Below are 13,115 nucleotides of genomic sequence, written 5' to 3'. Positions count from 1 at the left end.
ATTTTACCCCTAAAAATCCCCCTAAACGTGAAAAAACCCCCTAAATTTGGGGGGGGGGGGCTAAGCTGGAAACACTGATTCTGAATGACTCAACCGCTTCTTCAAGTGTCGAAAAAGGTTCCCCTCTCATTTTGATTTTTACGTAGGGAAATAAAACGAAGTCATTCGACGCTCATTTATGCAGTTGTTTGAGCCGATGTATAAAAGTTCGAATTGACGTGGTGAAGAGTGATACGTCCTCCGCGGTTGGTTTTTCCTGATTTCTTGGGAGGTAACTGGCAAACAAATGGTTGTGTATCATTCAGAGTTGACTGTTCTGCTTTATTCTAGTGGTACGATTGGGATATCTCGAGTATTTCCGAAGAAAAAAAAACAAGCGATAAATTTTTTACATATGCTTCGTGCACGAGTAACTTTTGTCGGATTTGACTGATATATAAACACCCATGCAGTCGACTGCTGTTTACTTATGGACCTTATGCCTCAATCCACGATTCATCACCGGTCGCGATATAAAAGACGTGTTCCGAAACACCGCGATCGTATTTTTGGAGCTTTTCTTTGGACGACGTTCACAAAATTCGTATTGGAGTGAACTGCGGCCTCGGTTGAATTTAGTATACCATCTATAAATACTGGTTCTTGACGGAGCGTTATAGCCAAAAATTGAATTAAGTTAATTAATGAACTGTTCTTAAGTTAATCGACGTGGAAAACTTGTACAAAATAATTGCACGAAAATAATCACGATTTAATTCCATTTTTTATGCGAGATAAATATGTTAAGTTGATGTAAACAACACGTATGACCTCAAAAATGTCAAGCTTAACGATAAAGTTGTTAGTTGACAGATTACAGGGTTGCCCAATCCCGAACTATAATAGGCAACTCTCGTATTATTGAAGACTGTAGCGTGATTACAACAGACAGACGGACATCTTTATATAGCAGGACATACTTTATATAGCAGGAATTCGCTATTTCGATGTGTTACAGTGGCAATACAGAAGACTAACTTATTTGGTATATGGAGCAGGAAGTTACGGAAAACTCGTACCATTTCCTGCGTCAGTGTCCAGCAATATCCCTTAGAGCAAACAATATACTGGGCTCCTTTTTCTTTCAGATTCTCACTGATTTTCGGAATTGCAGCTTAAGGAACATACTTGTTTCATAAGGGCCTCTGGTTGGCTGTTTTAATATATCTTTTATGGAAGACGGACAAGTGGAAGTTCTGAGACTACTTTAAAGAAGACCACCTCGGAAGGAAGAAACTGAGAAGATTATATCGAGGAATCTCAATGGACATATAGTGAACTAAGTGGACATCAATTCAACACAAAAATTGATGTCATACTCTACAAGCTAACCTAACCTATGGTGGCAAATATAACAAGTATATACGGCCGTAAGTTCGGCCAGGCCGAATCTTATGTACCCTCCACCATGGATTGCGTAGAAACTTCTACCAAAGACTGTCATCACAATCGAATTACTTGGGTTGTGGTATCTTAAAACTTCTTAACATCGTTTTCTAAATTGTGAGTTAGTCCATAGGTGGTATATATTAGACAAAAAAGTTATGTATAGGTAAGTCTACAAATAATTACGAATCGATATTGACTTTTTGCACCATACATAGAGAGCCAGAATTGAAATATGGGGGTCGCTTATATGGGGGCTATATACAATTATGAACTTGATATGGACCAATTTTTGTGTGACTGGGGATCGATTTATCTGAGGGCTATATATAACTATAGGTCGATATGGACCTAGTTAGGCATGGTTGTTAACGGCCATATACTAGCACAATGTACCAAATTTCAACTGACTCGGATGAAATTTGCTCCTCCAAAAGGCTCCAAAACCAAATCTCGGGATCGGTTTATATGGGGGCTATACATGATTATGGACTGGTATGGACCACTTTTGGCATGGTTGTTAAATCATATACTACCACCACGTACCAAATTTCAACCAGATCGGATGAATTTTGCTTCTCCAAAAGGCACCGGAGGTCAAATCTGGGGATCGGTTTAGATGGGGTCTATATATAATTACGGACTGATATGAACCAATTCTTCCATGGTTGTTGGATACCATATACTAACATCACGTACCACATTTCAACTGAATCAGATGAATTTTGGTCTTCCAAGAGGCTCCGGAGGTCAAATCTGGTGATCGGTTTATATGGGGGCTATATATAATTATTGACCGATGTGGACCAATTTTTGCATGGTCATTAGAGACTATATACTTACACCATGTACCAAATTTCAGCCGGATCGGATGAAATTTGCTTCTCTTAGAGGCTCCGCAGGCCAAATCGGAGGATCGGTTTATATGGGGGCTATATATAATTATGGACCGATGTGGACAAATTTTTGCACGGTTGTTAGAGACCATATACTAACACCATGTACCAAATTTCAGCCGGATCGGAAGAAATTTGCTTCTCTTAGAGGGTCTGCAAGCCAAATCGGGGGATCGATTTATATGGGGCTATATATAATTATGGACCGATGTAGACCAATTTTTGCATGGTTGTTAGAGACCATATACTAATACCATGTACCAAATTTCAGCCGGATCGGATGAAATTTCCTTCTCTTAGAGGCTCCGCAAGCCAAATTTGAGGGTCCGTTTATATGGGGGCTATACGTAAAAGTGGACCGATATGCCCCATTTGCAATACCATCCAAACTACATAAATACCAACTACTTGTGCCAAGTTTCAAGTCGATAGCTTGTTTCGTTCGGAAGTTAGCGTGATTTCAACAGATGGACGGACGGACATGCTCATATCGACTCAGAATTTCACCACGACCCAGAATATATATACTTTATGGGGTCTTAGAGCAATATTTCGATGTGTTACAAACGGAATGACAAGGATTAAAGCAGATTTCTGACCAAAAAATAAAACTCTTTGTACACGTTAGAACTTTGTTTCTTCAAAATATCTATGTTTTTTTTTATAACTTTAAAGCAAATAGTTCAAACATTTATTTAGCACACACAGTAACTTTGAGTTCGTTGTTTTTTAATTTGTTTTTTAGGAAAAGTTACATAAATTAAAATTAAACAAAAAGTATATATTTCTATATATAAAATAAATGGGAAATTAAACCTGAAAAGAATTGTTGCAACAATTTTTTGATATCACAAGATCAAGAAAGTTCTCAAGGAAAATAGAAAAAAAAATGAAGAATTAAATTCGTGTATTGAAAATGGGATTTAATGAAGATGAAGGGGATGGTTTTGGGATATTGGAAATTAAACATAGATCGCGATCATTTGCACAAGAAAATGGGTATGTAAGATAAAAGGGCAGTTTGCGTATCAAAATTATTCAAAGAGAATAATGAGATGAGATTATTTGAAAGTTATAGAGAACAAAGAAAGAGAGTCGTAGATAGTTTGTGAGGAAGGTTTGTAAGAGAATCTGAAGAGATTATATAGAGCTTATTACAAGAGAACACAAATAAAAGGGCAGTATATGAGAATAAAGTAACTATTAGTTAAATACATGTATATATTTTTTTAATAAAACAAAACACAATCTATCACTCTTTCTCTCTCTCTCTGTCTGTCTGTCTGTCTCTGGTTAGTATCTACAAATTAACGCACTTTGTTAAAACTGTAGGTGAAACCATCGGGAGTACGATTCAAAGAGAGTTTACCGGGTGGTGCAAAACGATGTGGATTGGGTGTTGTGGGTTGGTAGTATTGTTGAGGTTGAGGATTATATTGGGGTTGAGGTGGATTGTATTGTTGTGGTGGTGGTGGATTATAGGCAGGAGCTGGGGCTTGGTATTGTGGTGGAGGTGGATTATAGGCTGGGGCTGGTGGATTATAGGCTGGCTGTGGTGCAGGTTGACGATAGGAGGATTGTTGATCAAAATTGGGATCATTGTATCGGGGATCATATGAGCCATCATCTCCATAATCATTGCTACGGAAATTGTTAGCTGGTGGCTGATATTGAGGTTGAGGTTGATAACCAGGTTGTGGCACGGGCTGAGGTGGTGCTGGTGGAGCAACGGGTAAATGATCACCAGAGGCTTGGAAACTGAAATTAAAGATAATATTGATATTATATTAACTTTCAAAAAGTATTTTGTAAAAAATAGAAATTAATAAAAAAAAATAAAATCTATTAAAATTACTCGCTCAAATCTTAAAATATTACTTTTACAAACCATATCTACTTCAAACTTATATTTTGCAAAAGAAATAACTGTTTGCAAAATAGCCATATTGTAAAGAATTTGCTTTGCTGTAATGAATCGCTGGCATTAACGTTAGTTGCACAAACCTCCTACACAATTTACCACAATGGCTTTACACCTTCACAATACTTGTTTGGTTCCCATGCATTGTTATGCATTTATTCCAATTTTTTATGCCACATTTGGTAATAATCCGGTGAACAATATTTATTAGTTATTCTGTTTATGGAAAAATCGCTACACAAATACCAATTTATTGGGAGAGAGAGAGAGAAGAGGAGAGTAAACAAACCAAATAGAATAAGTTAAAATTGCCTGTAGGTAAGCAATTGTAGAATTGTAATTTTGGATATACAGTGAGACGTCTGAAAGGTGGACACCCACGGTCGCATAAGGTTTGTCACCTTTGAGAGGTGTCCAGGTATGGGAGATTATTTTTAATGTGTCAATATAGCAATCGTCTGTTCATGTTTGGGAGGTGTCTGGGTTTCAGAGTGCCCAAGTTTGAGAAGTTTCACTGTACAAGTTTTGAGCATAAAAATGAAATTTTTCGTACTTAATATATTCAGCATTTTTGATGGCCGAGTCACGAGCTACAAATTTGCTAAAGGCTACAAAAAAATCACAGCATTTTTCGAGCTATGACCAGAAGAAATTTGAAAAATGTTCTCAAAATCGAATTTGACGAAAAAACTATTGAAACTAATAAAAAGCGAACGGAAACTAATCTAGCCAAATCAAGCAATTACTTTTCTCCTCTCGTCGACTACTTTCGGCTGGGATAAGTGATTTTTTGTTTGGAGCCAAAAGTTGGAGTTGAAAAGTTGATTCAAAGGTCCATGCATTTAATCCTAGCTTCAAATGAAATTCAAAATAAAATTTCGGCGATGGTTGACATTTCTGAGTGTATTAATGCTTCACGAAGTGGTTTCACCATAAATTGAACAGCCGTTCAAAGTCGGCAAAGGAGGTTCCTTGTCATTTAGCTAGACATGGAATGGGGCAGCACTCGGTGATAAGAGAAGTCCATCACTGTGGTATCACAATGGGAACAGTCGAAGTGAGCGTGATATAAGAGGCTTCAAATATATCTACACGTACATATGGTACAATTTCAACGCCGCCAGGAGGATGTGGAATTGGGGAAATTGAGAGATTGAACAGTGCCTGAATAGCTCCCTACTCCATACTTCATTTTACGAGGACTTGGATTCTTGTCTTTAAATTCCAAGTCGTACGCCATGCCCGCACAGATAACCCAACGTTTGGTTTCTGTTGGTAGGGACGGGTTGTCCATGTCCTCAAACCGTGTTTTGATTCATCCTGGCTCGAGTCTTGGTTTGACTTCAGTCGCTCTTGTCTAGCTTCTGTAGTGGAATCACCCTACCCATGTTCCAGACATCGTATATTGATTGGTTCCAAGAACAAAGTGCCGAGTGTGCTCAAGTACTCTAACTCCAAGTATTGATATTCAGTCAGGGCCACATTACCTTGGATGGTTTTGTGCTGTTGAGGACATTTGTAACATCGCCTGGGGTAAATTGCGGTATTTCGCTGGCTCGGAAACCTCGAATGCGAAGAATACCTCTCTTTTTTCGCTCTATCACTTAAGGGATACCAAACAAAACGATCGTCGTAGATGATGCTCAACAGCTCCTGATCGATGTCTATGCGACTTTTTTTTTGCTCATTTAGCAATTTGGGAACAATCGTCGCTGTTTCCTCGCTGTCCCATGTTTTAAAAATTCACTCTGGGGATGCTCAAAGTTTGTTGATGGAAAAGCTCCCGAAATTCTTCGGATCAGTCACCGTCACCTCGTCAAAGGTGACTAGGATCCCATCATCACTTGTATCGGGTTTGGAGAGGTATCTTACAGTTGACCACAACTTACCTGTGCCTGTACCTAAGTTACATTGCTTCAGGTGCTCTAAGCAAGTATTCCGTTTGTGCTCGTCTACTAACCAATCTCTTGATTCAGATTCATGGCTCTAGGATGACGGAGCTCATTAAGTTTGTCTACAAGTCCCGCTACTTATGCTGGGATGTTGGTAAATGTTGTCCCGAAGCACCCTCTGGGCGACATGAAAATGTAAGGGGGACGGGAACTCTATTTTCTGAAGCCGTTGGATTTTGTTTCGTTGGTTTTGAGGTTATAAAATCCGATGAGGAGAATTATCGGGAGATTCTGTGATCCCAGTGAAATGGCGGGATGTCAAGACATCAGACTTAAGAAAATGTCTGGGGAACTGCTGCAATAAGCCATAATTCTCGTGGTGATCTCTTCGTTCACCGTTCGAAATGTGAAGTCATTGATCTGATCTGCCAAAGCTATACCGCTGTGGTCATTACCTAGGGCAGAATGCCAAAGTTCATGACGAAAATTTAAGTTTCTTACCACGAATCGGTTGTGCCCACTCAAGAGCCACTCCAATTGTGGACTTTAACTTGGAGTACAGCTACCAATCGGCGGTATATACATATTGTACATCTCTATTTCGGCAGCCCCAGACTTGACTGCTATCCCCATATATTCCATGTAAGGGATAGTTATTATTGTCTGGAACAAGCGAGATGAGTGTATACTATACGGAATATGAAAGGTTAGGTTAGGTTAAGTTAGGTTAGTTATAGTGGCAGGCTCACTTAGACTATTCAGTCCATTGTGATACACAGTGAACATTGAAAGCGATATCACTGAGTGCTGCCCGAGTCTATGTTCAGCTCAATGACAAGGGACCTCCTTTTTATAGCCGAGTCCGAACGGTGTTCCACATTGCAGTGAAACCGCTTAGAGAAGCTTTGAAACACCCAGCAATGTCACCAGCATTACTGAGGTGGAGTAATCCACCGCTGAAAAACTTTATGTTGTTTGGTCGAAACTGGGTTTGACTCCTGTGGATGCAAGGCGGGCATGCTAACCATTGCACCACGGTGGAAGGTAGGTGTCTACCTATATGCTATGTAAGGATCCATCACAATGGAGCAAGCTATAGGTGGCATTCCCCTACGTCTCTTGGACATTGGCATATCATACTGTGGAGCAGCTCCGAAAGTGCTTCCACTCCAGGACCCATCGGGTCAATCCGGGGCTGAGAACCCGCTGCCGTGGAATTGCCTTTGGGGTAATCCGGATCGGTGTACATGATGCTCAACAGATCCTGATCGATGTGTATGGGCCGTTGTTTTTGTCCATAATTTTGCACTTTTGGAAGAATCTTCGCTGTTTCACGTTTCATGTCCAAAAAATTCTTAAAAAATTGCTTGGCATGACCGAACAATATGCCAATGTCATCATCAATCTCCCTCACAGTGATTCGACGATAATGCAAAATCAATTTCTTCACTGTATCAATTTCGTGCTTGGACAACCAGGACGAGAATCACCTATGATATCCTTCCATAGTAAACTTACCAAGAGTCACAGTAAAAACTTCAAATATCCTTGCAAATTTAATGCCATTTCATAAGTAAATCGTAATAAAATTTCCTTGATCTATTCTTCGAATAGTATAAAATCGAAGAGCACATCAAAACAACACTAACTTTTTTAGTTGTCAAAACCAAAGTGACAATTCCCAATGGATAAAATGACTGACAAATTTTGAAACTAACCTCGTAATAATTGGTCAGTATAATATACTCGCTCAATTAATACACACAAAGAATATTTCTTTAAAATTGAACCAATACATTTAAATTCATTAATATGATGACAATGTCCATTAATATCATGAAATATTTCGTTATTCCATTTAAAACTCTTTACCGTATAGTCACACTGGGAAATTATTTGGCAGAAATCAAAATAGAATTCGTCGCTACAACCAAACATTTTTAGCTCATATTTGATAATTAACATCATGGTAGAATTATTTTCCAAAACCGGTATCCAGATAATTTGAAAATGGTTCTGGAAAAATGTTTGGTCAAATATTTGCTTAGTGTGGCCATAGCCTTATAATAATGAAAAATTTCATTGTAGTTATAAAATTGTATCGTTGGCTCAATTTTATGATAAATATTGCTAATATCAGGAACTCTTTTGTACCAATGTATACTCTTGATTATGTTCAAACTGTTGTTGTGTTAGGTTTTAAATGTGTTTTCCTTCAAACTTACCCATTTTTGCCAGCTGTGTAGGAAATGGTTCTTCTCTCACCGGTGGGATCTACATAACTGTAACTACCATGACGGGTACCATCAGCGTCGGTTTCTTCCTTAAAATTAATGCCATCCTCTTGTGTATAGGCAGCACCGAATTTGCCATCGCCGGATAGATATCGCTGTTCGCTAATAATGGCTGCTGTTTTGGGGTCTCGGTGGTAGCCTTGACTGGCAGCCAATGCAATGAGGGTGGTTAATACAATCTAATGAATAAAAAGGGAAATATATATATAAATTTGGTGTCACAGTGAAAAAAAAATATTGAGATTATGTCTAATAAATTGGACTTTAATTAGTAAAAAAATTTATAAAATTTTAAAACATTTTTTCTTTAGATTAATTTCAAACAATTTTCTCATTGCACATAGAATATATAAGCGTAGTACAGATACAATCGAAGTAATGTGAAAATTTTGTAAAACACCAAATTATGCTCTTTTTGTGTAGTATAGTATCTATGCATCTGCTGCACTACTAAATGTGGTCCAAATGATATTTTTGTAGTTGGTACTGCTAAAAAGTTGTAAAGGTCGAAAACATTATAGACTGAAACGTAGTAAACCTCACAAATATTTACAATGTAATCCTATAAAAGGGAATCCATAGGACGACAATACAGCATTCAATATGATGTAAGTGTATGAGTAATGATGCGTAGTAGTCGATTTGGCTGATGATGTATGACAATTGACCATATCAGGAAATAATTATATATAGCTCCCATATAAATCGGTCCCCAAATTTGATTTCCGGAGCCTCTTGAAGGAATATATTTCATAAGAAATGATTGAAATGTTGTCTTAGACTACCGATCAAGAACTAAAGTGGCTTATATATTTATTTAATCTGCATTTTTGTTATCACAATGATAACCATTCATAGTGAAGAGGACATTAATAACTGTGTTTGTGTCTTAAGTCTTTCGTTTTGTTTATATACCATTAGAAGACACATGCTATAAAATTGAAATAAATTTATTTTTGTTAGAGTTTTGCTCAAATTGTTGATTTAAAATGTGTTTTAGAAATTTTCTCAATTTGTTGATTTAAAACAGAGTTTTAGATATTTTCCTCAGTTTGTTAATATAAAAATGAATTTTCAATATTAAATGCATTCCTCATATAAAACGATTTGGTTCTGTAAATCGTACGAAAACTCATGCAAAGGAAAGAGTCACTCGAATTCGAATAAATTTGGATGGGGAACAGGGTACAAAATTTCCAAATTCAGGCTCGACTTCAAATAGAAATTATGACATTTTTCAAGTCTTCAATGTTTGATTGTTTTTGGTCTTTATAGCCAAAGCAATGAATATTTTCAGTTGGATCCGGAAGTGGTGCAATATCGGAGCAAAACAAAGAATTTTACTAGAGTAGTTTAGATGTAATTTCGCAGTTCATTAAAAAGAAAATAAACAAACGAAATAAAACAAGTATATATGGCCGTAAGTTCGGCCATGCCGAATCTTATATACCCTCCACCATGGATTGCATAGAAACTTGTACTAAAGACTGTCATCCACAATCGAATTACTTGGGTTGCGGTAACACTTGCCGATGGCAAGGTAACTTAAAAGTCCATACGGAGTATATATTAAACAAAAAAATGCCGATTAAATACGTAAATAATTCAGTTAGGCAAAATTTTCTACAGAAATAAAATTTTGACTAAAATTTCTATAGAAATAAAATCCAATGAAGGACTGGGGAATTCTTCCCACTTCCCATATGAGCTAACTTATTAGTTTTTGTACCCAAAAGAATAGCAACAACCTAATTGCAATTACACCCAACAACAATGCAGCAATTTTAAATTAAGCCAAACGAAGTTTCAACAACCCACAAAACGGCGAAGAAAGCAACTACAGGGATTGATGGCAACAACAATGTTGTGAAGTCTGAGTAAGATTTTCCATTTCCACAAAAGCTGAAGGTACCACCAGTAATCATAAGTTTTATTGGGTATAGTAATAAAATTTTGACAAAATTTTCTATAGAAATAAAATTTTGGTAGATTATTTTTGGGGATCGGTTATATATAACTATAGACCGATGTGGACCAATTTTGGCATGGAGGTCAAATCTGGGGATCGGTTTATATGGGGGCTATATATAATTATGGACCGATGTGAACCAATTTTTTCATAGTTGTTAGAGACCATATACTAGCACCATGTACCAAATTTCAGCCGGATCGGATAAAATTTGCTTCTCTTAGAGGCTCCGCAAGGATCGGTATATATGGGGGCTATATATAATTATGGACCGACTTGGACCAAGTTTTGCATGGTTGTTAGAGACCATATATTAACGCCATGTACCAAATTTCAGCCGGATCGAATGAAATTTGCTTCTCTTAGAGGCTCCGCAAGACAAATCTGGGGATCGGTTTATATGGGGGCTATATATAATTATTGACCAATTTTTGGCATGTTTGTTAAAGACCATATACTAGCACCATGTACCACATTTCAGCCGGATCGGAAAAAATTTGCTTCTCTTAGAGGCTCCGCAAGCTAAATCTGGGGATCGGTTTATATGGGGGCTATATATAATTATTGACCAATGTGGACCAATTTTTGCATGTTTGTTAAAGACCATATACTAGCACCATGTACCACATTTCAGCCGGATCGAAAAAAATTTGCTTCTCGTAGAGGCTCTGCAAGACAAATCTGGGGATCGGTTTAAATGGGGACTATATATAATTATGGTCGGATTTGGACCAATTTTTGCATGGTTGTTAGAGACCATATACCAACAACATGTACCAAATTTCAGACGGATCGGATAAAATTTGCTTCTCTTAGAGGCTCCACATGCTAAATCTGGGGATCGGTTTATATGGGGACTATATATAATTATGGTCCGATGAGGACCAATTTTTGAATGGTTGTTAGGGACCATATAAAAACACCATGTATTAAATTTCAACCCAATCGGATGAATTTTGCTCCTCCAAGAGGCCCCGCAAGCCAAATCTGAGCGTTGGTTTATATGGGGGTTAAACGTAAAAGTGGTCCGATATGGCCCATTTTCAATACCATCCGACCTACATCAATAACAACTACTTGTGCCAAGTTTCAAGTCGATAGCTTGTTTCGTTCGGATGGACGGACGCACATGCTTAGATCGACTCTGAATTTCACCACGACCAAGAATGGTCTTCGAGCAATATTTCGATGTGTTACAAACGGAATGACAAAGTTAATATACCTATGGTGGAGGGTATAAAAATGAAAACATTTTCCTCAATTTTTTCCATTTTTGAACATTTGGTTCGTAATTTCCCCTCCGTTATTTTGTGTATTTGGTGTATTTTATATGAAAATCATATATGTATAATAAAATCAATGACTAGCAATTTTGTTGTTAAGCAGTTTATATGAGGGCTATATCGAAATAGAGTCTGGAACCATATTTAATTCCCGATTCGAAAGAGCTCTGTATTTATATTAATTTCTTAAAAATTTGGCTTCCTGATACTTAAAAAGATCTGTGTATGTAGAAGTGATATTTTAAATGTCTTTTAACAAAATTTTTATATTATGAATATATTGATGGCTTAATTTTCATTTCACAAGAAGTTCTTAGAGGTGATATAACATATCCGGTTTTACACAGTTTTCGCAATAAATTTAAATTTTCTGAATTTTACTGTGTATATAACACAGTAAAGATAAATAAAATAATGGAAATTTGAACTACTGATTGCAGACTACCACCTTATAACAAGCCCATGTAAAAGTCATTGCTTCTGAGCCAATTTCGTTCACTGCCGGATCCAAAAATAACATTTTCCATGCTATTTTAGGGTACGCTTCTTTGCTGGGTAATTTAGTATTGAGATTACTTGTAATGCTCCTATTGCAAATTTAATTTTGTACCAAAACACCCAATATCATTTTGGTATACTGTGGTAATAACCCTTTCTGACCATATCTGGATGAAATAGAACCACACATTACATTTTGTTGTATTATTTTTTCAATTTTCATTAATTTCAGCATATATGAGCAAATAAAATATTCTTCCAATTAGAATGAAATAAAATGTCACAATTTCTGTGTAAATATACAAGTAAAGCAATTTTCATTATTGTTCAATGATTCAATCCATTTTTGTCTTCAATTATTTTTTATATATATGGTTTAATTTTTTTATATTTAAATATTTCTCTTCTGTTAAACACTAAAATGACACTCACAAATCTAAACATATTTGCTTAAACGAATTTAATCCTTTTTTCTTAAGCGACACGGTAAACTGCTAAGTATAGTAAGTACGAGGCCTTTACGTAATGGTCCGTTAATCAAAAAGGATTTCGTTGGCTCTTATGTGGCCAACTTTGTTCAACGAATAAAAGGCTTTGGTGGCGTTGCCTTTTTTCTTAATCCGACGACAACAAACGATTTGAATAAACTATTCGTTGTAATGAACCGTCACAGACTTTTATAGCCATATGGCGTTAAACCTTGGCTAAAACCACTTGGCAGCCATTGTATGCTAGGAGTGTGAGGGGGCCTAAAGAGCTAAGGGATCGTGTAATACTCTTGCACCCGATCTTAATGCTAGTTGGAGCTATGTGGTGGTGTTGAAAGAACAAAAGCAGCAATTGAACCACACAATGACAACGTCATATCGTTGAAAACTCCATGGTATCTGGGAGCAACGGCGTCTATGTAGCTTGCTATCTAGTTAGCTGCCCGCGC

At 37.0% G+C, this 13,115-nt stretch overlaps 1 protein-coding gene across 1 annotated transcript; it reads right to left on the bottom strand.

Annotated features, from left to right (window-relative positions):
• Positions 1 to 2,952: 2,952 nt before the first annotated feature.
• On the bottom strand, positions 2,953 to 12,826 carry Cpr100A (Cuticular protein 100A). The gene is made up of 3 exons (XM_075291674.1): positions 12,611 to 12,826; positions 8,360 to 8,607; positions 2,953 to 4,079 (listed from the first exon to the last, which is right to left on the bottom strand). Exons 1-3 carry the CDS (start codon positions 12,620 to 12,622, stop codon positions 3,629 to 3,631), a joined length of 711 nt encoding a protein of 236 aa, XP_075147789.1. The 5' UTR covers positions 12,623 to 12,826; the 3' UTR covers positions 2,953 to 3,628.
• Positions 12,827 to 13,115: the final 289 nt, after the last annotated feature.

The sequence above is a fragment of the Haematobia irritans genome, chromosome 1 (genome assembly GCF_050003625.1).
Source record: "Haematobia irritans isolate KBUSLIRL chromosome 1, ASM5000362v1, whole genome shotgun sequence".
Taxonomy (NCBI): domain Eukaryota; kingdom Metazoa; phylum Arthropoda; class Insecta; order Diptera; family Muscidae; genus Haematobia; species Haematobia irritans.
This window is presented reverse-complemented; position numbering and strand designations above follow the sequence as displayed.